The sequence below is a fragment of the Bufo bufo genome, chromosome 5 (genome assembly GCF_905171765.1).
Source record: "Bufo bufo chromosome 5, aBufBuf1.1, whole genome shotgun sequence".
NCBI classification, from domain to species: Eukaryota; Metazoa; Chordata; class Amphibia; order Anura; family Bufonidae; genus Bufo; species Bufo bufo.
The window spans coordinates 482956360-482984308 of NC_053393.1; the positions used below are offsets into that span (position 1 = coordinate 482956360).

Consider the following 27949-nt stretch of genomic DNA (forward strand, 5'->3'; position numbering starts at 1 on the left):
TCAAACTACAGGGAGCTCAGGGCAGTTTGGGAGACAATACAGGTAGCCGCTCCAAAATTAAGAAATCAACATATAAAGGTCTATTCAGACAATGTAACGACCGTGTCCTACCTCAAACATCAGGGGGGCACACGGTCTCAGAAACTAGAGGGTCTGTCCAAAAAATCTTCCTCTGGGGGGAAAAGAACGTAAGGTCGATATCTGCGATTCATTTAAAAGGAAGCCTAAACTGTGCAGCGGACTTCCTCAGCAGGACTACCATAGACCAGGGGGAATGGTCTTTAAACAGGGACGTCTTCAATCTGATCGTCCAGAGGATGGGCCTCCCTCTGGTAGATCTATTTTGCTACAAGAATAAACGCAAAGGTATCAACCTTTTGCTCCCTAAATCCAAGGGACAGGCCCCTAGCGATCGACGCCTTCTCCCTACAATGGAACTGGGACATTGCATATGCCTTCCCTCCGTTCCCATTAATCCCAAGGGTTCTCCAGAAAATCATCAGGGACAGAGCCAGAGTAATCTTGGTCACTCCGTACTGGCCCAAGAGGAGCTGGTTCTCGGTTCTAACCAAACTCTCCTCTCAGGAAGCCTTTATTCTCCCCAAGACGAAGGATATCCTGATCCAGGGGCCGGTTCTCCATCCCCATCCGGAAATCTTCAGTCTCTCGGCTTGGATCCTGAGTCCAACCTTCTAAGACGTAGAGGTCTCTCTGAGGGGGTTATTTCCACCTTGAAGGCCAGCAGAAAGAAGGTGACAAACGCCATTTATTTTAAAATCTGGAAAAAGTTCTGTACCTGGTCGGGCGACTAAGCCCCAGACCAAACCAGACCGAATATACTGAAGATTTTGGATTTCCTGCAGAAGGGCCTAGAGTCTGGGTTAAGTCCTTCTACCCTTAGAGTCCAGGTCTCAGCACTTAGTGCATATTTCGATTCCGAATTAGCCAGCCATAGATGGATCCAAAGATTCCTGAGATCGGCAGCCAGACTAAGACCTTCTCTCAAATCTAAGGTACCTACCTGGGACTTAAACACTGTCCTTAACGGACTCACAGGTCCGCCTTACGAACCCTTGGACTCAAGTTCTCTGAAGCATCTTTCCCAGAAGGCGGCTTTTCTTGTTGCTATAACATCAGCAAAAAGATTGAGCGAGATCCAAGCATTGTCAATTAGACAACCATACCTCACAATACAGGACGACCGTGTCACCTTGAGGCTAGATCCGACGTTTCTACCAAAAGTAGTAACTGACTTCCATAGGAACCAGGAGATCATCCTTCCCTCCTTCTGTGAAAACCCTAAGAATTCTGGAGAAGAACGTTTCCATACCCTGGACGTTAAACGAACAGTGCTAAAATACCTAGAGGTCACTAGAGACCTGAGGAAAGTGGACAACTTACTAGTGCTCTTTTGTGGTAAAAATAAAGGGAAGGCAGCTTCCAGATCTACCATTGCCCGATGGGTAAAACAGGCTATTACAGACTGCTACAGGAATGAAGGCATCAGTTGTCCAGAGGTCATTCGGGCTCTCTACGAGAGCCATGTCGGCCTCTTTTGCTGAAAGGGCAGGAGCTTCCCTAGATCAAATATGCCGGGCTGCAACCTGGTCTAGTGTAAATACCTTCACTAAACATTACAGACTTGACTTATCCAGGTCCTCTGACCTGGCTTTTGGTCGCAAGGTCCTACAGGCCATTGCCCCACCCTAAGACGTATATAATTTGTTCTGTCTCTCTGGGCCGTCATGGTGGTGAAGTGGAAAGCCGGAATTAGACTTACCGGTAATTCATTTTCCACGAATCCACCATGACGGCATTATATCCCACCCGAAAATACATTTTACTCCAAAATTTGGTATGACTTAATACCAAAAAAAAAAAAAAACCCTTTGTGGTTTCACTTGTTAACTGGTGATTGTGGCACTATAATCTGGAACTCAGTGGTGGGAGGGGTCCTTTAAACCTATCTCTGTTCCTGCCCCTACAGAGGTCAGGGGTCAATCTCTCTCTGGGCCGTCATGGTGGATTCGTGGAAAATGAATTACCGGTAAGTCTAATTCCGGCTTTCCTCATCTCTGCCGTTTAACCCAGACCACCATGACAAACTCTTTAAAGAGGACCTTTCACCACTCCTGACATGCCTATTTTAATAGCTTCATGGATTCCCCATGTAATAACAATTCTGGAGCATCTATTCTTATATCTGTATGTTGTACTATTTCTACTAGAAGTTATGAATGCATTGCTAGCAGTCTGCAGTAAGGGTACAGAGGGGTGATAACCAGTTGGGGGGGTGTACCTGCACAGTCTGAAAATGGCAGCACTGATTGGATAGAGTCAGTCTGTGCAGGTACACACCCCTAACTGGTAACACCCCTCTGTACCCTTAATGCAGACTGCTACCAATTCATTCATAACTTCTAGTAGAAATAATAAAGGAATGGCACAACACAGAGCCATAAGAATAGATACTCCAGAATTATTACATGGGGAATGCATGGAGCTATTAAAATAGACTTGTCAGGAGAGGTTAGAGGTCCTCTTTAAGCTGTGTCTCCTGTCTGCAGTGTTTGTTACACAGACAAGTTTTGCACATATCTTGCAGATCTTGGACTCCTTCAAGTCAATGGGTTGGCACTGCAGCCCTGAATTCAGTCTGCCAGTGTCCATGTATTGCGGACCATTATTTGCAGGCATGACAGCCATATGTTCGTCTGAATGGGGCCTTATGGTGAGTTTAATCACCTGAAGATTGGGAGTACCGCTTTGTGTGTGTGTGTTTTTTTTAGTTTTTTTTTTTTTGCGTCTCTCACAATGACAGTCTATGATAAAGGCCCTATTAGGTTGGGTTCACATAACGTTTTTGTCCTGTTTACTGTATACATCCGTCACCATAGTCTGCTGCTGAATGGACTCGCGCTTGCCAGCTCCTTCCTCAGTGCGCCTGCGCCGATTACGTCACACTACACCCGGAAGAGAAGACTGCCGGCATCAGCCATAATCGTCAGTCTTCTCTTCCGGGTGTAGTGTGATGTAATCGGCACAGGCGCACTGAGGAAGGGGCTGGCAAGCATGCGTCCTTCGCCGATCGAGGAACGTAACGGCACAGGCGTGGGAATTCAGCAGCAGACAGGGTCAGCGGGAGGAGGAGAGCGCTCGCTGGCCCTGTCTATCAAGAGGAGATGGGGCGTGTCTAGAAGCGGCAGATAAGACGGCTACCAGCAAGTACACGCCCAACTTGCTGGTAGTCAAGAAATTTACATATGATAAAAATATGATTTTTACAAGAAATAAGCCACAGACAAAGGTAGGACATGTATGATTGCACTCAGCTGACATTAGCAAATCGCTAATGTCGGCTAATGAAAATTGCACAATGGGGGGTGACAGAAGCCCTTTAAGGAAAACTGGATTTTATATAGAGACTTTGGGCCAGATTTATCATTGGCTCAAGTCATAATAATTGAGTGAAAGTCGCAAAAATTTGAGACATCACTTAAACTGCGCAAAATTTAGTGACTTTTATTGGCTCTGCACTATGTTCGCCAGTTTTCTGAAAGTGGGCGTGTTTTCTTATGTAAATGAATCTCTAGACAGATTTACTATTGCGACAATTAAAAAAGTCACAATCACTCCAGTGAGGACCATGCTTATCTTATGCGACTTTTCTAAAGCCGCTTACTGACGGGTAAACTGCTACCATCAAACCACATTTATTACAATCTTAAAGGGCCGATTATAAATCTCACTTACTGACTTTAGCCATATGTGAAAGTGGAGTGAGCTGTCAGGCCCCTTTCACACGGGCGTTGCGGATTGGGGCCGGATGCATTCAGGGTGCGTTCAGGGAAAATGGTGCGATTTTTGACACTAAAACAAGTCAGTTTTCACTGCGATTGCGTTCCATGTTTGCGTTTTTTCTGCGCGTAAGAAATATCGGCATGTTTGGTATCCAGACCCGAACCCGGACTTCTTCACAGAAGCTCTGGTTTGGGTTAGGTGTTGTGTAGATTTTATTATTTTCCCTTATACCATGGTTATAAGGGAAAATAATACAGAATGTATTCTTAATACAGAATGCATAGTACAATAACGCTGGAGGGGTTAAAAAATTAATATAACTCTCCTTAATCCACTTGATCGCGCAGCCCGGCTTCTCTTCTGTCTTTGCTGTGCACAGGAAAAGGACCTGTGATGACGTCACTGCGCTTATCACATGGTCCATCACATGATCTTTTACCATGGTGATGGATCATGTCACGGACCATGTGATGAGCGCAGTGACGTCATCAAAGGTCCTTTTCTTGTGCACAGCAAAGAAGACAGAAGAGAATCCGGGCTGCCCGATCAAGTGGATTAAGGTGAGTTATATTTTTTTTAACCCCTCCAGCGCTATTGTACTATGCATTCTGTATTAATAAGCTATTATTTTTCCTTATAACTGTTATAAGGGAAAATAATAATGATCGGGTCCTGATCGTCTCCTAGCAACCGTGCGTGAAAATCGCACCGCGTCTGCACTTGCTTGCGGATGCTTGCGATTTTCACGCAGCCCCATTCACTTCTATGGGGCCTGCATTGTGTGAAAAACGCAGAATATAGAGCATGCTGCGATTTTTTTTTTTTTTTTATTTATTTATTTTTATTTATTTTTTTCACCGCACAAGTGATGCGTGAAAATCACCGCTCGTGTGCACAGCCCCATAGAAATGAATGAGTCCGGATTCAGCGTGGGTGCAATGGTTTCACGCCATGCATTGCACCCACGCAGAAAACTCGCTTGTGTGAAAGGGGCCTCAGAGTAATGATAAATCTGGCCCTTTGTGTTTAATTTCTGTGTGCGCCATAAGATGACAATGACATAAGCTAAACTATAGAAGTCAGCATATGTGTCTTTTAGATAAGATAAGGTCTTGGCTATTAACCCATTAGTAGAATATAGATCACTAACCAATCAATAGATGTATTCAGTTCTGACCAATTAGAAGTATTTGTGTACCAATCAGAAGTGATTGTCGGAACATTTGTAAACCAATCATGTTGCTCCCTTTTTGGGATCCTGGCAGAGTTTTGAACTATGCGCTGACCCCTGTCATTTTCCTCCATTGACGTCATTCACCTGAACACGTGGTATCGATCCTCACATGACTGACCCTTGGTCTGCCACAACACTACCGTAGTTACAGGTTATATTCCCCTGGCTCCTTTTGGCATCTGACAGGTTAATATCTGGATTGGGCTATTTGGTATAAAATAAAACCAAATGTATTTATAGCTATGTGAACAGACCTGATCTATCAGATGTTTTCTAACGGAAATTCTTAGAAAAGTGGCCAAATGGGTAAAAAAAAGAAACGACCCCCTCAGCCGATAACTGGACATAGCAGAGACCCTCCTCTTCCTGTGATTAGTGCAGGGGTCCTGTGTGTTGGGAGACAGTACGGACTGGAGTGCGACCCGGGAAGTATCGGAGGAGCAGAAGGCGATCAGTGAGGGGAGTATTGTTTCTGTGTTTTTTTTTTGGTTTATAACAGATTTTGTCCCTGTTCTAGGAATATTTTATCTGCTGGACAACCCCTTAAAAGTGTGTTTGGATGATTTTAGTTTTTGTCACCTTTTTTTTGCCTCAGTTTTCTTAGCTTTTGTGAAAATAATCCTAGATTTGCCCACCAGAACTGCAACAAGTGATTTCTTTGGCAAAGAGCATAACTTGGGTAAAAGGAAAGCTTGGGTCTATTTGGTGTCCACGTGGTGTGCTGATCGATTTGCCTTCCCCCTCGGATGATGATGATGGCGCGGCCAGGGCTGCTCCTGTAGCTTCATGCTATGTGATTTACGTGTGGGCAGTGTTCTGCATGTTGTGTGTTACATGACGAGCTCTTTCCGGTGGTGGGGGGCTGCAGTCTGCTGTCTCCCGTCACAGGGTGCATTGGGGGACAAGCAGATGGCCCTTATCACTGGTAAGAAGGGGTTTATAGCTAGTTTCAGAACAGCAGTAATCTTTCATTGTTCTCCATTGTTTTTAGCAATCTGTACCTCGCCACTGTTCAGTGGAAGTCCCTGCTGCACGCCAGCTTCATGGTCGCTGCCCTCCTCTTCTACGTAGTTATGTGAACTGCTGTAATTAATATATACCATTGGCAAAATACTTGACATAGCAGCCGTGATCCCTATCTGTCTTATCACTGCCATCAGCTGCCTCTGCTAGAGCTGGAATCCCAGACAATGGAGGAAATGCAGTAAAGGCCCCATAAACATTAGTGTTTTGTCGGCTAGACCCCCTCGGAAAGTCTGTGTATGAGGAGGTCCCAATTCTCCTTTAACAGATTACATGGAGGGAGAGAAGGATCAGGCAGACTGAATATTATCCCCTGATCCTTTTGTTCTTCTAGGACAGGAGTAGGCAACCCCCGGCATACCAGCTTTTGTGAAACTACAACTCCCAGCATGCACACTTGCTATGCTCCTCTCAGAACTCTCATAGAAATTAATGAAGAAAGCTGAGAATTGTAGTTTTGGAACAGCTGGAGCGCCACAGGTTGCTGATGTCTGCCCTAGGAGATAACCCACCACCAGAAGTGCATGGCTGCAGCGCTCTGCCAACACATGCACACTAGACCGAACCAAACTAGTGTGTATGGGGGGGGGGGGGGGGGGGGGGGAGAAAGTAGAGGAGTTGCTCATAGCTACTGGTAACGTACAAGTCTGTATGGAAAATGAAAGCGACACCCTGGCTGATGGCAAGCTTGAGCTGTGCTTAGGGTACTTTCATACTTGTGGCAGAGGAATCTGTCAGGCAGTTCTGTCGCTGGAATCCGGATGCAAACTGATGGCATTTGTCAAATGGATACGGATCCGTCTCTCCAGTGTCATCTGGAAAAATGGATCTGGTATTTAATTTTCTTTTGCATTTTTGAAGGTCTGCACATGCGCAGACTGAAAAGCTGGATCTGTTTTGCCGGGACACTTAATGCCGGATCCAGCACTAATACACTTCAATGTAAATTAATGCCGAATCCGGCAAGTGTTCAGTATTTTTGGCAAAATTGCAGCATGCTGTGGTATTTTCTCTGTCCAAAAAACGTAAAAGGGACTGAACTGATGCATCCTGAGAATTGCTCTCCATTCAGAATGCATTAGGATAAAACTGATCAGTTCGCTATTGAGCCCTAGGACGGAACTCAATACCAGAAAAAAAAACTGCTAGTGTGAAAGTAGCCTTACTAATGCCAGTGCAGCATGGCCAGAGCAGTGTATAATGTGATGGAAAAATGAATCCAGCCAGCAAAGGAAGCAATATGGACAATCAATAGTAAGTGCCTTGTATTCAATTTCTCTACATGATAAATTCTATTTGCTGACGTGAGACGACCCCTTTAAGCAGCTGAAAGCTGCCCATAGACAGCCTGACCGGTCCTCGGTCGCCTGTCTAGGGACATGGTGGTTGCACTACTTCTCTCTTCCCACCAGATATCTCTCCTCCACCATGGAAATGACCGGCATGTTAATGGGGGAGCGAGTGAAGATAGCGGTCAGCCGTCATGTCGTGTATGGGCAGATTTAGAGTAAAGTTATAAACTGCCTTTTATAGGCTGCTGCAGTCTTTTAGCCTCTGCTGTCCAGGATCAGCGCTCACATCTGTGACTGCTCCAATACAAACAAGTGACGCTGGGAGGAGACGGACGCCTCTCCATGCCATGTCAGCGTGCTGAATCTTCTGGCTTTCTTGGGTGTGTTGTGCGTTATAGGTACGGTTATGTTGTCTTGCTTGATGCTCTAGAAGTAAATTCTAGACCCTAACACGCTATGAGATTATGACTGGTAAAGAAATTTGCACACGAAGCCCAAGTTTCAGTTTGTTTTGTCACTGAGAAGTAGGAAGCCCCCCACCCACCTGAGCTTTCTAGGAATCTGGCTCCATGCTTGGGAGGGTTCAGAGCAATAGTGTTTACCATCTGTGCCAGATAGAGGCGCGTTACCCTTCTCTTCTGTATGTCATTACCTGGTATTATCCCATCTTAACCCTTTCCTGTCGCAGAGAATTTTTTTTTTTTATTTAAATAAACTTTTCATTAAATATTTTGGGGGAAGGGGAAGCAAACAAAAAATGGCAAGTCTGTTTTGAGATTTTTTATTTATTTTTGTACAGGCATTCTGATGGCGATGCCCATGATGTTAATTATTTTTTTTTAAATAGTAAATGGAGGGGTGATTAAAATTTTAATTTATATATTTAAAAACTTTGAAAATGAATGTAAAGAAAAAAGTTAAAGGGGATGTCTGATTTCTTAAAGCAGTTATCCAACCTCTGAAATCCCCCTCCCCTCCCCATATGCCCGGGCCCCTCACACAGTGTATTTACTTGGCTCCCCAGCACTCTTTGCTTCAGAAGCCGGCATGACCGCTGCTGCTTCTCCTCCCTGTGTGCGGATGAAAACATTCTGCGTTGGGGGCAGCCAGTAGCAGGCCGCGACAGGAATGAGCCTCCCTACCTTCACCTGCGATGCCATTGGCTAACACACACACCCCACCCCCCCGTATGTTTTCATCCGCGCACAGGGAGAAGCGACGCGGGCATATTGTGTGTGATGCCCGGGCATATGGGCGGGGGGGGGGCGGGGGATTTCAGGGGTCTGATAACCCCTCTAATACTGATGACACTCACGCAGTGAGTGTCGGAAACGGATGACACATGGAGGGACCTAACACAGACCCTTCAGGGACTTTGTCAGTTATAAAAAACTGTCTTGTGCCAGATCGTAACACAAATGTGTTAATGAGGCCTAATCCAGAAATAGGTTGTCTTCCCTAAAGTCAGCATTAATAGAATACACTTCCGTGCACCGCACCTATAGCAGTAGAACATCTTTTTCAGGATAAGGCCTCATGCACACAGCCATGTCCATATTTTGGTCTGCAAAAATGTATAGCCTCCATGGCATTCTGTATCTTTCTCGCTCCTATCGATAGAAAGGGCTAGTCCTGTCTGCAATATGGACAAGAATAGGACATATGCCTAATTTGGCATGGCCACACTTATCGACAACAAAAATTGCTGATGTGTACATAAGGCTTAAAGAGTCACTGTTGTATAATTTCATTTAATAAAGAATGGGGTAATTGGCAAATTTCAAAGTCACTTCTTTTAAAAAATCTCCCTGCATCCACCTGAAAAAGCTGCAAAGTCATGGCCACTAGGGGTCTCACTTCCACCTAAGTTGCAGTCCACTGCCTGCTGTCAAACAAGATCTTCCCTGGTAACGGACTCAGAAGACGGCTGAGAGAAAGTGGGGGCGTGTCAGAGCTAATTCAAACATAGTGTGAATGAAGGGAAAGGATGTCACAGCAGTACAGTGCTGGCAGAAGGGAGACCACCCCCCCCCCCCCCCCCCCTGCATCTGGGTGAAATGCATCTAGCTGTGCAGGTGAAACAGGGAATCATATGGCTGAAAAAAAAACATTAGGGAAGCCGAAACAGAACTGTTCCCTCACAGGTATGATTTTACAAAGAATTACAGCCATTTTGCTAACTTCTTATTTTTAGTTTTAGATTTTAAAATCTGGTATTCTTTAAGAGATTTTTAGGAGTACAAGCGTCTTCAATGTAAATAGGCAGCTGCTCATCAAACATTTGTCTTTGCTGGTGACGTTCACTTAATCTTCAGGCAATACTCGATCTCCTAAAAGGATTTGGAGAACCTTCATTAGTGAAGCACCGTAACACAAGGTATTTTTCTCTGGGGATTTATTGTGTGCACCAAAGATCAGAAGCATTAAAAGCACATAAAAACCCGGTAATTATAAGGCGTCCTGCCACATGATCGGCCCAACTCAAGTTTTGAATTCACTGAAAGTCATCGGCTAAGACTTTTTCATGAATAGCTTCTTATATCTGAATGCAGAGCCTATTAACATTGATGCAGCAAGTAATCTTAAAGGAGTTTTCTGGGAGTTTCTTACTGATGACCTATCCAGAGGATCGGCCATCAGTATTAAAATCTTGGAAAATCCTTTTAATACTCTTAGGCCTCTTGCACACGAACATGTGCTGCGGACCGCAATTTGCACAGGCACTGACCATGGGCCAGCTGCATGCACATCTCGAATCCGTCTGTTCCGCAAATAGATAGAACTTGTCCTATCTTTTTGTTGAACTGAAGCACGGAACCCCACGAAATGCAATCCGTTCCGCACCACATCTCCGGATTTGCGTACCCATTGAAGTGAATGGGTCTGCATCCGTGATGCAGAATGCACACGGCTGGTGTCCTGTCTATTGCAGACCCACTGTATGCGGGCCGCAATACGGCCATGGGGGACACACGGTAATCTGCAAGAGGCTTTAGGACTCATGCTCGTGGCTGTATTGTGGCCTGCAAACAGCGGGTCCGCCATGCACTGGCATCGGCCGTGTGCACCTGTGTTCACTTGAATGGGTCCACAATCCGGAAAGGTTGGTGTGGAAGGGAGACACGGAAGCACTGTGTGGAAGCACTTCTGTCCCTGCCTCCGCACCGCAAAATAGTAGTGCCTGTACTACTTTTTTGCACTGCGAACCCCATTCAAGTAAATGCTTCCGCATGTGGCAGCCCTACGGTTGGCACCCCTGCATTGCGAACCGCAATTTGCGGTCTGCAGCATGGGCCCAGCCTGCACACAGCCCTTATCCTGAATTATTATTATTTTTTTGTTTATACTGCCATACGAGCAGAGCAGGAAATAATTTTCTAACAATAGGATCTCACATGATGTGTAATGACTGCAAATCCCTGGATGCAGAAGGTTTGCTGGATAAGTGCGGTGATCGTTCCTCTACAGGAATGTGTTATTATTTTTTTATTCTTCCAAAGCAGTTTGCCATTTTCTCAATGTAGGAAATAAAACATTCAATTTAGAGATTTTATAAGCCCGTGTTCAGGCATTGTGATAACTGACATGTTTGATGCATCTAATAATTGACTGTCATCTTTTGCTTCTTGTGCACATAGATTTGCTTTATATCCAGATCTGTTTCTTGGTGTTACATTTAGCTTTTTCCCCCCTAATTGACTCTACTTGGAGAGTATATATGATGTAATTTCTATAAATCAATAGTATAAGTGAAGATAAGAAACTTTTTGTAATAGATCTTAGAGAAATATTTTCTCCAATAATACTGTCGGCTGTTTTCCACATCAAATGTCATGTTCCGTTATAGCAGTGTTCCTCATCTCCAGTTCTCAGGGGCCACCTGCCGGTCATGTTTTCAGGATTTTCTTAGTTTTGAACAGGTGATATAGTTATTGACTGCATCATGACTTACTACAGGTATCTATTATGTGCGATATTCTCAAATCATGACCAGCAGGTGGGCCCTGAAGACTGGAGTTGAACACTGTTATAGGACTCAGTTGGTGCCAACAAACCTAATCTTATCAGGCTCCTTTCACCTGATCATGCGATGCAGTGCTAAAATCTGTACACTGAGAGATCAGGTCACAGCTGCTGTCCCAGGGGTAGAGGGAGCAGCTGCACAGTGAGACAGACACGTTTTTGCTTCCAGAAAGTTCTCTATATTGCTCATTACGGCTTTATATAATTTGTCATGCTTCTGAGTATGTATGCAATATAGAGGGGAACTTATTCTCTGTGCAGTGTATGGGAGACATCAAAGCAGCTATTCACACACTCTGTAGTTAAGCTGAAGCAAAACTGACAATTGGAGATGGAGCCTGCAGAGGAGAAAGACTGATAAATGCAGGATCCAAAGCATATAATGGCCAGGTATAATGTTCTCATGTACATGCAACAGTTCTTTCTGAATAGTCACCTGAAGAGACAGTGATTTTCATATTATGCGGTTGGGTGAAGAATGTTTTTGGCATGTATTTCATAGACACTCGCTACAGTTCTGAATTCATTGTAGTAATTTTCAGATGATGGCATCTGTTGATGGTATGGGTCTAGAAGGACCAAACACTGGTATCTTGTACATTAGTAGCAAGATTACTGTGCTGTAGAGGTTTTCCACAGAAGAACTTAAAACAACCAAGTTCTAAATATTCCTATGAATCTATATTTTGAAAATGATACCCCTTTTCTGATGGAAGTATCACTTTAAAAGGTTTTCCTAAGCCAGAGGTTGGCTGAGCAGGCACTTTCTGGCATCTGCTGTAAAGATGGGACCACAAAGTGAAGGATAGTCTGCACCTAGTAATTGTTAGAATTTCAGCTGTGGGGGTTTGGAAAGGTAATGTTTTTGTAACCCTTTCAGGTCCTTTTGTAAAAATAAAATATATTCTACCGGATTTCTCTGGACTATAAGACGCACCTAAGATGGAAGAGGAAAATAAGTTTTTTTTTTCTTCAGCAGACCACAGATCAGACAAATAAAAATAAACTTACCTCACTTGCTCTGGATGTCACCCAGCGTCAGGTCTTAGTGTGCGCCTGCTTGCACTACATCCTGGCGCTGTACGCCATCGGGACACAATGCAGAGCGGGGCCCAGAAGAAGGGTGAGTAGAGCCAGTGCAGTGATGATGATCCCTTCCATAATGGAAGCGATCATTAGCATTCAGATTATAAGACGCACTGGCACTTCCCTCACTTTTGGGGGCGGGTTGGGAAGTGCTTTATATAGTTTAAAAAAAATGATTATGTAGAGAGAAAGAGAACCCTTATTAATGACCGAACCTTAGAAAAACCTCCAGTATGACTTGACAGCAAAATGCTCAATCAGTGTTCAAGGCACAGTGGCTAAGCCTGATGGCACGTATTGGTCAGGTAATATACCGTCTGAGCGGATATGTTTCCATCTCACAAAGATGGAGCCTAAGGGAAACAAGATTTCTGTGCTAAGTGAGCTTTAAATGGGTATTCTTACAAACACATGTATGACCTATCCACATGATACTGAGACCTGCACCTGTTTACCCCCATCTCCTGCCACATCCAGGGGGAATGAATGGAGCAGTGATGCACATGCGCAGCCCCCGCTCTGGCGATAGTGGTGGATCCTTATACATGTCTGACTGGAGTAACCCTTTGGGCCTGTTTAGTTCTTCTAATGTATAGTACAGATCTAGATTACAATTAGTTGCATCAGTCTGCTCGATTCTGGAAGCCTTTAAAAGCTTTGTGTGTGTGTATTATCCAAGACAGTCATGTAATCGTTATCATCTGCAGACTTGCATCATATACTCCATAATGCCCAGAGGATGAGTTGACTTGCGACACCGATCTTGTAGTCTTTGATGCCTAGATGGAAGAGCAGACACCCTTGTACATGGAAAACCTAAAATGAGACGCCGCACCTAGATTAGATTCATGATTACATGTGTGCAACACTTCTGTATGATTGGCCTCTGTGATCTATGGGAATATAAGGGTTAGTGCTTCAGTGTCTTGTAGGTATGACTCCATTGTGGTAATTAAAAAGCATTGCTTTCAAACCAGTTACTCAGCCTCTATTAATGTTACTGCCACTATAAATTCCTACTCTAATTAATTAAAATAGGCCATTTAGGCTCCATTCACCTCTGCCTTGGAGCCTTCGTTGCAGATTCTGACAGGAAGGATAGCGCAGCATGCAGCCAGATTTGAAGCTATTGACCATATTAGAGACCCCAGCCCTACGTGCATTCTTGGCCAGGTGTTTCCACCACCTGCTGAATGCATAGCCGGCCTGACCGTTCCTGCACAGGAGGTCTCAGACCACTTGCCGGGCAGTACTCGGCAGCTTTTCCAACCGTGACAATGTTCTATGCTCCTTTCACATAGTTCAAAGCAGGAATCGGAAGCTTTCAGCAGAAGTCACAACGTGTGAGTTTGGGGGGGGGGGACTACTGTATCTCCAAGAAAGGTGAGAAAACCATTGTGTACTAGGAAACGAGGACTGCTGATGAAAGGACAGGAGCGCTGTCTGTCTGGGGGGAATGTGAGAAGACCTTGCTGTAGATGCCGACTGTAGGGTGCTGCAAGAAACAAAATCCTGACCCTTGAACAAAGTGCGAGTAGAGCCAAAGAAGTAGGGTTCAGGTGGAAGGGTGTATGACTCTTGTATCGGGTTACAGTGGTTTTATTTGCTTTTAAATGCACTGAAATGAGGAGAAAAAGGCATTTATTCATCAGAATCTGATACAACAGGGCACTCCCACCTCATGCTGACCGGTGGTGGGGAGCGGTCCACAAAATGGCTACCTATTAGACATTTTATATCCTGTGAATATACTGTAAATTTTGAGATGTTAATACTCTTTCAATCAAATATGATGGTATTTTTTGTAGGGCAGAGATTTAACTGAGAAGAAAATGCCTCTTTCTCCACTTAAGAAATATAAGGTTTCTTATTTTCACAGGTGCTGTTAATTCATTGTCTAAATCAGTGTTCAATCAGATCCGTCCTGAATTACAATGCAAGTCAATGGGGACGGATCCGTTTGACGTTGACACAATATGGTGCGATTGCAAACTGATCCGTCCCCCATTGACTTTCAATGTAAAGTCAGGATGGATCAGTCTGACTAACAATTAGACTTAGATTTTTTTTTTTTTTATACATAGAATGCAGACGGATCCGACCTGAACAGATACCATAGTTTGCATTATAGGTGCGGATCCGTCTGTGCAGATACCAGACGGATCCGCACCGAACGCAAGTGTGAAAGTAGCCTAAGGCAGGGGTGTCAAACTTTTTTTTTTGGCGCTGAGGGCCACATCAGCCTTAGGGCTCATGCACACGACAGTATTTTGCGTTCAGTATACTGGACGCTTTTTGAATTCAGTATGCGGAACATATACTGAACCATTCATTTCAATGGTTCAGCAAAAAGTGTCTCCGTGTGCATTCCGTTTCCGTACCGTGAAAAGATAGAACATGTCCTATTCTTGTCCGCAAATCATGGTGCTTGGCTCCATTCAAGTCAATGGGTCCGCAAGAAAAGGAACACATACGGAAATGCATCCGTATGTCTTCCGTATCCGTTCCGTTTTTGCAGAACCATCTATTGAAAATGTTATGCCCAGCCCAATTTTTTCTATGTAATTACTGTATATGCCATACAGAAACACAACGGAAAGCAAAACACTGAAAAAGCCATACTGTCGTGTGCATGATCCCTTATGGTTGTCTTCAAAAGGTCGTTGACTGTAGAAAAGTAACTAGGCCAGTTAGGTGTAGCTACATTCATTGCCAGTTGAAGGAAACCATAAGGCTTATAACGTACTGTTAAATAACACAAGACATAATATAATTATATATGTACAGCCGGTATAAGTTATACAGCTTCTTGTATATAGTGATATGTAGCATGCTGGTATAACCTGGGTATACCCTGTATATAATTATATATGTACTGCTGGTATAACCTGGGTATACCATGTATATAATTATATATGTACAGCCGGTATAACCTGGGTATACCATGTATATAATTATATATGTACAGCCGGTATAAGTTCTATACATCTTGTATATAGTGATATGGAGCTTGCTGGTATAACCTGGGTATACCATGTATATAATTATATATGTACAGCCGGTATAAGTTCTATACATCTTGTATATAGTGATATGGAGCATGCTGGTATAACCTGGGTATACCATGTATATAATTATATATGTACAGCCGGTATAAGTTATACAGCTTCTTGTATATAGTGATATGGAGCATGCTGGTATAACCTGGGTATACCCTGTATATAATTATATATGTACAGCCGGTACAAGTTCTATACATCTTGTATCTAGTAATATGAATGACCATAACTTGGGCGTCACCTTTATACTACAGGAGATACCCAGGTTATACCAGCATGCTCCATATCGCTATATACAAGAGGCAACGTGCTACTTCAGTCATGCTCTAAGATGGTGGCACCACCTCCCCGTTACTGCGCTGCTGAGAACTCTTCCGACTGGAAAAAGGAGGCGGAGGTGGCAGCAGCGTGGCAATGTTGGGTAAGGCGGTGCCTGCTCTGAGCCCCGCACAGAACGCCCTGACTCAAGCATCAGGACATCCTTAAAGGGGTTTTGCCACTTCAGCAAATGGCATTTATTATGCAGAGAAAGTTTCCATGGTTACGACCACCCTGCAGTCCTCAGCATGGCCGTTTTTGTACACTATAGAAAAAAGCACCAGCCTACGCGAGTCCCACGGTCCCGGCCACCAGAGGCTGGCACTTTTTCTCATAGTGTGCAAGCACGGCCACCACTGCTGGATTGCAGGGTGGTTGTAACTATGGAAACGAGCCGTGTATAATGTGATGGAAAAGGGAAGCCAGCAAAGGAAGCAATATGGACAATCGCAACACATTAGTAATTGCCTTGTATTAACTTTCTACATGATGAATGGATGCGGACAGAACATATAACACTTGTGCTGTCCACATTTTTTGCAGCCCCATAGAAATGAATAAGTCCGCATTTGAACCAAAAAAATGCAAACTGAAAATATATTTGTGTGCACGAGGCCTAAGTGTGTATAGATATGTACATGGCTCTGTCACTGGTTTAACAGGGGGTGGTCTTAAGGCTACATTCACACGTCCGTGGTGTGTTGCGGGTCCGCAACACACCAGCCCGTCACCCCCATAGAAATGCCTATTCTTGTCCGCAAGCTGCGGACAAGAATAGGACATTCTCTATCTTTTTGCGGAGCTGCGGACCCAAAATCGGGGCCGCGCTCCGCAATTGCGGCTGCAGACAGCACACTGTGTGCTGTCCGCATCCATTCCGTCAACATAGAGAATGAATGGGTCCGCACCCATTCTGCAAAATTGCGGAAAGGATGCGGACCCATTTTGTGGACGTGTGAATGGAGCCTAAAGGGGTTGTCTCACTTCAGCAGGTGGCACTTATGTAGAGAGAGTAATAATACAAGGCTCTTACTAATGTTTTGTGATTGTCCATATTGCCTCCTTTGCTGGCTTGGTTCATTATTTTTATTTAATTTATTTTTGTCACATTATACACGGCTCGTTTCCATTGTTACAACCACCCTCTAATCCAGCAGTGGTGGTTGTGCTTGCACACTATAGGAAAAAATGCCAGCCTCTGGTGGCCGGGACCTGCTGCTGGACTGCAGGGTGGCCGTAACCATGGAAACTTTCTCTGCATAATAAATGCTACTTGCTGAAGTGGCAAAACCCATATGAGCACTGTGGCGGTGGGAGACTACTATGGGCACTGCCATTACTCTGAGCGGCACTACTCACATTACGGGCCTCACCAGTGGGTCACACAAAACAAGACCGCGGCCGGATTTGGCCTGTGGGCCTTGCGTTTGAGTTGTGGTATAAGGGGACACCAAACTCAGAAAATGCAGAAAACATTAAAAAGAAAATGATCCCAGCACGTCCTCCCTTCTCGTTTCCCGGTGTATCTCAGGTGAGCAGCCATGTCCCCAACTCCTTCCTACTGTCTTGTATATGGCTTTAAGAGCCTCCATGCTGCAACCTAGGATGAAAAGATTGGACCATGTCCCCTCAGACGATCGGCTGCGGATTAACCCTGTGTGCTCTGCGGGATTTCTACAAGACTGTCTGGCTGCAGCATTTTTCTCGGTTTAGTCTTCCGCTGGCGGGACCAATGTATTTTATATGGGGTTCTCTCGACCCTCCCTGTCAGATATTTTGGTGAGGTTTGGGCATACTTTATTTCCAGTTGGCCGATCCTCCCTCCTTGAGAACACAGGAGGAGCTGTTTGTCCAGTCATTCACTAATGAATGGCCTCCTTTACCGTATGCAGAGTCGCTGGGGGAGTCGGCTGTGTTCTCTCATTTGCTGTGAAAATCCCCAAGGATCCCTTTAATAGTCTATAAGAGCTTCTTTATAAGTGAATGTGATGTGAGGAAATCTCTTAATACAGGCGCTGGTATCGCTGCTCTAAGAGCTGAGGACTGTAAAAATAGCATGTGTGGGTGTGTAGGAATTCTTCTCACATGACCTTCAGCTCTCTGTACACATCACTTGAAGCGGAGCTGATGCACTGCAAGAGTTCAGCCGATTTTAACTTTTGCCTTTTGGCTTTCCATAATGCAATTTATTTTATTTATTTATCGCAGCAAGGGTGATATTACACTACCCCTTCTTTGGGCAGTGCAGAAGCCGATGGAAGATAACACATCCATCAGTGCTCGTTTGCACTGGCCTGATTACGCAGACCGATGCTGCATACTGAATGTTGGAGGAACGATTACTACCACAGTGGTTTCTCCCTCATTCTGTTCTCTTGATTATGGGCAGCACATCTCTGTTGACTCGGGGTGATGTGCTGCTGATAATCGGGCATCCTTCATACTGATGAAAGAAGTCAATCAGCGAATAAACAAGCATTTGCTTCTTTATCTACTGCTCGATTTTATAAGCAGATTATCGGGAATGAGCATTCCTATTCCCAATGATTTTCCCAAAATTGTGCAGTGTAATAGGGTCATATAGGGGTTGTCTCACTTCAGCATTTATCATGTAGATAAAGTTAATACAAGGCCCTTACTAATGTATTGTGATAATCCATGTTGCCTCCTTTGCAGGCTGAATTAATTTTTCCATCAGGACAATTTTTTAACATCATGTATAATAGAGCAAAATGGAAGCATTGTTTATGGCCATAGACATAATTAGGATGGAGCAAACTAACTTACATCTTAACCCTTTCGCTACCAGCATCGTACATGGCGCCCGCTCGCACGTGTAGTGGGCGTCATGGCCAGCAGATCTCTACTGTTTCATACAGCAGAGACCTGCGGCTAATTACCGTGACCGGCATTAATGCCAATCACGGTAATTAAATGCATTAGATGCCCTGACCAAGTGAGGTCACGGCATCTAAATGCGCAAAAACCTGGAAGCTCACTTCTGTGCTTCCTACCGATGCCCCATGTGGCCAAATGGGGCATGGGTACTTGCGCTGAATACCTTCACCCTCGCTGCAATTATAAGAAATGAGCAAAATTAACTTTTAATGGCAAATATTAAATCCCTGAAAGAACAATGAAAAATTAAAAAACATAATTAATAAGCTCATATATGGGCCACAAAATTATCACAAAAAAATAAAATATATAAGTTTAAATCGCCCCACTTTCCGTATAATTAAAAAATAAATACCTAAATAACAAATATAAACATCATGGGTATCGCCGCAACCGAAAACGCCAGTATTAAAAAAAAAAAAAAAAAAAAAAAAAAAAATCCAATGCGGCGAATGGCATAACGGAAAAAAGGGACAAAATGGCCGATTTCCCATTTTTTTCATTGCTATACTTACCCCAAAAAATTTTATAAAATGTGATCAAAAAGTCACGCACGCTCCAAAATGGTATCAATAAAAAGCAGATTGTTCCGCAAAAAAATGAGCCCCTAAACAGCTCAGTAGACATAAGTTAAAAAAATTATGGGGGTCAGAATATGGTGATGTAATTATTATTTTTTTTTTATTTGATCAGTTTTAATTTATTTGTTACACTATTTAGACATGAAAAACCTATACATATGGGGTATCGTTGTAATCGTACTGACCCAGAGAATGAAGGGCATGGGTCAGTTTTGCCATAAACAAAACGCTGTGGGAACAAAACCCATAAAACGGTGGGGATTGCGCTTTTTTTTCCAATTCCACCCCATTTGGAATTTGTTTCTCGCTTCCCACCACATTTTATGCCATAATTAAAGGGATTCTGTCAGCAGATTTAACCCTATTAAGCTAGCGGACATTAGCTATGTGCTAATGTCAGCTAAACCTAACTAGCCTAATCCTACTTTTATCTATGCCCCCGTTACGCCAGAAACTCCGTTCTCCCACCTTTGTCACCTCCAAGTCCTGATTGACAGGGCCAGGCAGCGCTCGCATCTGTCTGCCAGCCCTGTGCGCTGGTGAAATCTCGCACCGTTCAGTATTCTGCGCAGGTGGGGTGAGGAAGCTGGCAGCCTGCGAGTGTCTTTCCCTCACCGCGTCTGCGCTGAATGCTGAACGGTGCGAGATTTCACCAGAGCACAGGGCTGGCAGACAGATGAGCGCTGCCTAGAAATAGTCGGGAATAATCGTGGGTAAAATCTGCTTTTACTTTTAGCTTCATTCACAGCATCCCAATTTCTATAATTGATATCTTCCCCTATACTGAACAGATTTATGTAATTCTGGTATTGTCTGAAAGCTTGGAATGTCCATATTTCTAGCTGGTACCAAATCGGAGAGATGAGCAGCTAAAGCAGGCCCCCCCCTCTCCCGATCAGTCTGAAAGAGAATGAGGAACTGCTGGCTATTAAGAGGTTAAAATAAATGCTTACTGATTTAATGTAATTGCAGGGCTTGTCTCTAGTTAGCTGTATGTGAGGATACACACTGCTCTGGGAACTGTGGGAAGTTATCTGCGTTTTGATTGGTCCTGCTAGTTCATGTGAGGAGAGCAAGAGCTTATTGGAAGTGAGGGAAATACAGGATTGCCTCAAGGAAGGGCAAAGATTATCACGAAGCCTTAACTATAGGATGAAAATACTTACTAGTACAGGCTTATTTCCACCCTGTAATCTTGGAGATACTTAGGTTTTCAAGCCTTTCAGTGTAAAGATGGAGCTGCTAGATCTCCTAAAATAAAAAGTCTGAATTCCATTACTGGTGCTACACAGTGACCGAAACCATTGGCATTAATAGGGTGATATCTAAGGCCCCTTTCACACGGGCGAGTATTCCGTGCGGATGCAATCATTATTATTTTCCCTTATAACATGGTTATAAGTAAAATGGCGCTGGAGGGGTTAAAAATAAATAAAAAATAATTTAACTCCCCTTAATCCACTTGATCGCGCAGCCGGCATCGCTTCTGTCTTCTTTCTTTGCTGTGTGCAGGAACAGGACCTGTGGTGACGTCACTCCGGTCATAACATGATCCATCACATGATCTTTTACCATGGTGATGGACCATGTGATGACCGGAGTGACGTCACCACAGGTCCTGTTCCTGCACACGGCAAAGAAAGAAGGCAGAAGAGATGCCGGCTGCGCGATTAAGGGGAGTTAAATTATTATTTTTAACCCCTCCAGCGCTATTTTACTTAGCATTCTGTATTCAGAATGCTATTATTTTCCCTTTTTATAATCTACAGAATACCAATCCCGAACTTCTGTGAAGTTCGGGTTTGGGTACCAAACATGCCGATTTTTCTCACGTGAGTGCAAAACGCATTACAATTTTTTGCACTCGCGCGGAAAAATCGTGCATGTTCCCTCAACGCACCTGCACCTTTTCCCGCAACGCCTGTGTGAAAGAGGCCTAAGAGTAGAGGCATCGGAGGCATATCCTCTCTTTGTGGCCTTTATCATTACAATAGTGCTGACTGCTCCATGTAATTGTGACAGCTTGTACTTACCATTTCCAGAAATTGCCTTATAGCATGTGGTACCTGCCTGGACCCTTTTCACATAATTATGTGGTATATTTACTTACCTGTGTGTTTTGTTCACTGGAAGGAACAGTAGTTAGAGGGTTTTGCGGGATTGTGTACAACTCATCTAGTCTCATTCGGCGCAGTAAGTGAAGGATGCTTGCCGGCTTCACTCACTGCGCCTGCGCCGAATACTAGATGGGGCGGCGCAGGTGTCAGATTTCCACAGCAGACAGGACTGGCAAGAGGAGACTGCGTTGCCTGGCCCTGTCAATCAAGTGTAGCAGGGCGTGGCCGGAGGTGAGAGAACAAAGCCTCTAGGAGCAGGAGTAACGCCCCATGTACCTAGAGGCTCATTTGCATATTATAAAAAAAACGTTGTCTCAATAACGACGGCACGCAGTGAGATGGCACTAATATAGTTATGTTCAGCTGCCATTAGTACAACCCTTTAAGTGAATATAGTTTATGCCTGAATACAAACGCAGGCTGCGGGTGCCGGCCATATCCCATACCCGGCCTCTATGACTGTGCGCTGCGATCTGCTACAATTAACCCCTCAGGTGCTGCGCCTGAGGGGTTAATTGCGGTGGATCGGAGCACACAGTCATAGAGGCCGGGTATGGGATATGGCCGGCACCCGCAGCCTGCGTTTGTATTCAGGCATAAACTATATTCATTGGTGGCACAGTAGCCACAGCCCCTCCCCTCCCTGCTATCAGTCCATTGGTGGCAGCGGCACAGGGGGGAGGGACGGCCTCCTTCTCCCCTGTGCTGCTGAGGTGAACATGGCGTGTGCTGAGAGCAGCGTGTGCCATGTTGGTTCAACTCGTGTGTCTGCTGGATGAAAGCCCTTTCTTCTTAGAGGCAGAACAGCAGAGGGTCTAGGCGCAAATGGTGACAAGACTACAAAGTCTTGTTGCCATTTTGCAATTCAAAGTCGCATTAGCGACTATTTTGGTCGCCATCTGGAGCCCTATGTATGTGCTGTAGATCTTGTGTATTACTGCAGATAATAGTCCAGAATCGTGGTGACAGATTCTCTTTAAAGGGAACCTGTCACCAGGATTTTGTGCATAGAGCTGGGGACATGGGCTGCTAGATGGCCGCTAGCACATCTGCAATACCCAGTCCCCATAGCTCTGTGTGCTTTTATTGTGTTAAACAGATTTGATCCATATGCAAATGACCTGATATGAGTCCTGTATCCGGAGATGAGTCAAGCGGAAAGGAGCCCAGCACCGTCCCGCGTCCTCCGAATCTCCTCCTTGCTGACGTCACAGAGCTGGAGCGCCAAAATCTCGCGATGCGCGAGCTAGCGCATGCGCAGTGTCGGCATCATGTTCATTCCCTGTACTGGCATCAGCACAGGGAACGAACTACGCATGCGCTAGCTCGCGCATCGCGAGATTTCGGCGCTCCAGCTCTGACGCCAGCAAGGAGGAGATTCGGAGGACGCGGGGCGGTGCTGGGCTCCTTTCCGCTGGACTCATCTCCGGATACAGGACTCATATCAGGTCATTTGCATATGGATCAAAACAGTTTTTTAACACAATAAAAGCGCAGAGAGCTACGGGGACTGGGTATTGCAGATGTGCTAGTGGCCATCTAGCAGCCCATGTCCCCAGCTCTATGCACTAAATCCAGATGACAGGTTCTCTTTAACATGGTTGCATTTCCAAGGAGAGGTGTAAGGCTTTCTCCTGGAAATCGGGGACCCTGATCTTTTTGATGTAGGCGATGCCTTTTGGACCTGCCAGGTAAATGTGGCTGTGTTCACAGTGCCGGTGTCGTCTGGAATAGATTGGGCACACACTACGTGCAGCAGGTCTCAGTGTGACCCAGTGAAATCCTGCAGCACGGCTGGGAGCGAGCATTTCTAAAAATACCATTCCTAAACTCTGGCAAGAGTCAGCTGACACTTTTTGTTGTTTCTCCGTGCACCCCCTCCCCCATGGCTTTTGCACTCTGTAATTTATGCCCCTTATCAAATCTTTAAAACCAACCTGTTTGCTCCACATATAGGCTATTCTCTCTATCAAGATAAATATTCATTCACTGTTTTTTTGTTTAGTGATTATTCTCCCCCTAGTACATACAGCTACTCGTAATAGACTGAAGTGTTAACGTTTTTACAGGTTCCCAGACTCGTTCCGTGTAAGTCATGGTTGACTATTACCAAGTGTTGGGAGTCCACAGGAATTCCTCTCCAGACGATCTTAAGAAATCGTGAGTAGTATTTGTCCATTTCCAGTGGGTGGTTGTGTAGAGGAGGGGGGTTATTAGCAGGCAGTTATTGGGTGAACTGTTGTCCTCACACTCAGGGCTGTATTACATTGGCAGATTGTCTGCCAGATCATCGCTAGCAGATGTTCGAAGTAACGTTCATCGGGCAATCCAGATTTTTAAGTAGGCTTAAAAATCATTGTTTGCCGGCGGCAGATCGTGCTGTCTAATCACAATCTCCTGCTCGCGAGCAACGAGTCCCTATGCGGCTGAGCAATTGGCATTTATGATTGCTCCTCCCCATACTGTGGAGGAGATCGCTTCATGTAATAGCAGCGGTCTCCTTCACTGACGAGCAAGCGATTGCCAGGAAGGAACGCTTCCCTCCCGACAATTGTCTAGCTGAGCTTTTATAGCCCTAATTTTACACTTGAGGGAGAAATGTATTAGGACTGCTGTATATGCCGGTCCACTAGCACCTTGTGGCATATATCTGACCGTGCACCAGAACTGAAAGAGTGTCGTCCTAGGGCCTGACAGCTTTTTTTTTTCAATGGCAAATGTGGCATTAAATTATATAGTGTGCAGTCTTCAACAGTCGGATATTTTTTTTTTTTTGCCATTTTATTATTTTCAATTAATATCAATTTCATCAATCCTTATTATTTTAACTCTTAAAAAAAAATAATCATCATCATCCAAATGATTGAGACAACTAACAATTTTTTTTTTTCATGTATTGCAGGGTAAACTGCTTAAAGAGGACCTTTCACCGATTCTTACCCTATGAACTAAGTATACAGACATGTGGAGCGGCGCCCGGGGATCTCTCTGCACTTACTATTATCCCCGGGCGCCGCTCCGTTCTCCTGCTATGTCCTCCGGTATCTCCGTTCCCTAAGTTATGGTAGGCGGAGTCTGCCCTAACGCTGGCCAATCGCATTGCAGAGCTCACAGCCTGGGAGAAAATAACCTCCCAGGCTGTGAGCTCTGCGCTGCGATTGGCCAGCGCTAGGGCAGACTCCGCCTACCATAACTTAGGGACTGGTATCTCCGCCTACTATAACTTAGTGAGCGGAGATACCGGAGGGCATAGCGGGAGAACGGAGCGGCGCCCGGGGATAATAGTAAGTGCAGTGAGATCCCCGGGCGCCGCTCTACATATCTGTATAGTTAGTTCATAGGGTAAGAATCGGTGAAAGGTCCTCTTTAAGTAGCTGTGTGCATTTTTTAAGGTGTTATCCAACAAATGTAACAAAAAAAATAAAAATCAACTCATACCTGGAGTACTTTCTACCCTTCCTGTGGGTGGGCAGCAGCTCTTCAGCCATCTGCATCTCTCACGGTTAGTGTTGGGCGAACTTCTGTTTTCAAGTTCGACGTACAGGATACCTAAGGATTCTGCTACCATAAGTTACGGTCCGTGATGACTGAATCCATAACTGAATTCTTAGATAACCCGAACCTTGTAGACCGAACTTGAAAACAGAAGTTCTCTCATCCCTACTCACGGTTTATTACTATTGTTATCCCCATCCTCTCCTGCTTAGAAAAGAGTCCCTCACATGTAGCGCTAGATACATCTTGTGTGTAGTACCCCTTCCCAAATTACTTCTCAACTGTCTGGAAACAGAATATATCTAAATACAGTACTTGTATGAGAAGGAAATTGTGGGGGCATTTCGTACCATATGCATCTGAGATCATATTTGAGGGAGTATTTTCTATGCTGAAGAAAGGGTTAACGAGAGCTGACTGCAATAGACCCTGGGAGAAGCAGTTGCTTGATGAACTGCTGCCCACCCACCGAAGGGCGAGCAAGTCGTCCAGATGTTCATAATGTGTAGGCTGTATCAAGTGCCCATTGTGGCCCTGCATAGGGCTGTGTTAAAGGATCCTGACTTATGTATATTTTTTCTTTTTTTTCTATTTATGCAACCGGTAGGTACCGAAGATTAGCCCTTAAGTGGCATCCTGATAAAAATCCTGATAATAAAGAAGAAGCGGAGAGGAAATTTAAAGAACTTGCTGAGGCTTATGAAGTCTTATCAGATGGTAAAGCTTTTTGACGTTTTTCTAATGTAGTCTGTATGAGCGCTTATTGCCCCTTCAGTAGCTATCGGCCAAACGCCGTTCATCCTCTCCGCCCTATACACCTCCTCTTTCTATTGAGAACAAAGGAATATGGGGATGTTGACTTTCTACACACCTGTTCCTTTTTTTACGCCAACATTGGCCAGTCATGAAATACACATTAGGTGGTTGGCTGGTCCTGCTGAAATCGGAACGGTCGGCCGACCTTAGTCTTATCTGTGTGACCACCTTAAAGGGTGAACTACAGAGTTTTTGTTCATGAGAAATGGATATGGGCAGCAGATCTCACCCCAGCAGTGTGCAACACAATAGGCCTTCTGCATGATTGGAGATATACAGGATACTCTAAAATCCAGGTTTTTTCTAATGTGTCGGCTGGTTTCCAAAACCCATTCGCAAGCGCTTCTACTAGCTCAAGTCTCGTTTTGGGTTAACGCAAGTCATCGGCCCATCCAACACCTCACCGATCAGCTGACCATTACACAGAAGCTCGTTTGTTGGCGGTAAACTGGGAACGTGCTGCTTACCTAATGTTAAGCGTTACAGGGAACGGACAATTGTAGTACCGCTACTTCACCCCATACAGGTTAGATCTACCTGTGTCAAGGCGGTTTTAAACGAGCGTTGATGGACTTTTTATTGGTGCTTGTTACAGCCCCTAATCATCCCATGTAAAGGGACACTTCCACCAGAAAGTTAAAACTCTCCAAAAAAAAAAAAAATCTTTTGTATTTAGGCTGTACTCTGCTGTTTAAAATTAAATACGGAACGTTGTCCTTCTGTAGCAGTCACAGATAAGACCTCCTATATAGACAGGTAACCCATTGTCTAAAGGGTAATGTCCATCACAATAGTAGGTGTAGACTTTGATAAGTGACAACTCTCTTGTCCCATTGGCAGACTTAGTTAAAGATGCCCACAGAGTAGCATTGCTTAGAAGAGCGTAATGTGCTAATTGGGTCACTACCGATGAGGGGCTCTCTGTGGTCATGGCCTAACTGAGGGAGTTAAGAGTGGTTTAAGAGGCCAAACAAAGAAGTTAGAGCCAGGACAGGAAGTGGAATTTATGGAGTGATTTATATTCACATATAAGTTACTGTGAATGGAAGTGTCCCTTTGTGTGTAAGAAGATCTTTTGTGGCCCGTCTTGTTCCAAAGGAGCAGATCAGTTGTCCATGTCTGAGAATAGGGATATTTAACCCCTTAGTGACCACTCATACGCCTTTTTACTGCAGTTACTAAGGTGCCTTAGGCTGGGCAGTAGGGATCGACCGATTATCGGTTTGGCCGATATTATCGGCCGATATTGAGGATTTTGAACGTTATCGGTATCGGCATCTATTTTGCCGATATACGGATAACGTATTGGGAACACAGAACGCGCTGCTCTCAGCGCTCTCTGTGTTCCCTCCGCAGCACAGGGGAGAAGGAAGCAGTGTCTCCTCCCCCTGTGCTGCTGCTGCTGCTGCCGCCAATGAGGGGATAGAACATAGGAGGAGGGGCGGGGCTGTGGCCGCTGCGCCACCAATGAAGATAAGCCATTCATTCATATATACAGGAGGCGGGAGCTGGCTGCAGAATCACATAGCCGGCTCCCGACCTCTATGAGCAATAGCTGCGATCCGCGGTAGTTAACTCCTCAGGTGCCGCGGATCGCAGCTACCGCTGATAGAGGTCGGGAGCCGGCTATGTGATTCTGCAGCCTGCTCCCGCCTCCTGTATATGAATGATCGATAGACTTATCTTCATTGGTGGCGCAGTGCGCCCCCCCCAAGCCCCCCAGTATTAATCATTGGTGGCGCAGTGCGCCCCCCACCCCCATCCCGGCCAATAGTAAAAACATTGGTGGCAGTGGCCACAGGATCCCCTCTCCCCTGCTCCTCCGATCGGAGCCCCAGCTGTGTAAGCCTGGGGCTCCGATCGGTTGCCATGGCAGCCAGGACGCTATTGAAGCCCTGGCTGCCATGTTCAGCTCCATGCTGCTGTGTGCACAAAGCACAGGGCGGCAGGGACAGTGTGAGATCCTATTCACCCTGATAGAGATCTATCAGGGGGAATAGGACAAGGGTTCTAGTCCCTAAGGGGGCTAAAAGTTAGTAAAAAAAAAACACAAAAATATTAAGTATAAATGAAAAAGATTTATAAAAAAAAAAATACACATTAACAATAAACAAAAAAAAATACACATTAACAATAAACATATTAATTTTCAGCAGATTTGTGTAGGAATTTTTTTTTTTTCTCAAAAATGAAAATTCCCAGAATA

The 27949-nt window shown here is 44.8% G+C and overlaps 1 protein-coding gene and 1 long non-coding RNA gene across 2 annotated transcripts in view; one reads left to right on the forward strand and one right to left on the reverse strand.

Moving 5' to 3' along the window:
- LOC121002713 overlaps positions 1-27949 on the reverse strand; it is a 471797-nt gene that overhangs the window by 202489 nt on the left and 241359 nt on the right. The gene's annotated exons all lie outside the window — the stretch shown is intronic.
- Positions 1-27949, forward strand: part of DNAJB6 (DnaJ heat shock protein family (Hsp40) member B6) — a 106419-nt gene that overhangs the window by 10209 nt on the left and 68261 nt on the right. Inside the window, exons 2-3 of the mRNA XM_040434194.1 lie at positions 23502-23592; positions 25535-25644. Coding sequence (XP_040290128.1) covers positions 23528-23592; positions 25535-25644 — 175 coding nt within the window. The 5' untranslated portion in view covers positions 23502-23527. The remainder of the gene's footprint in view (positions 1-23501; positions 23593-25534; positions 25645-27949) is intronic.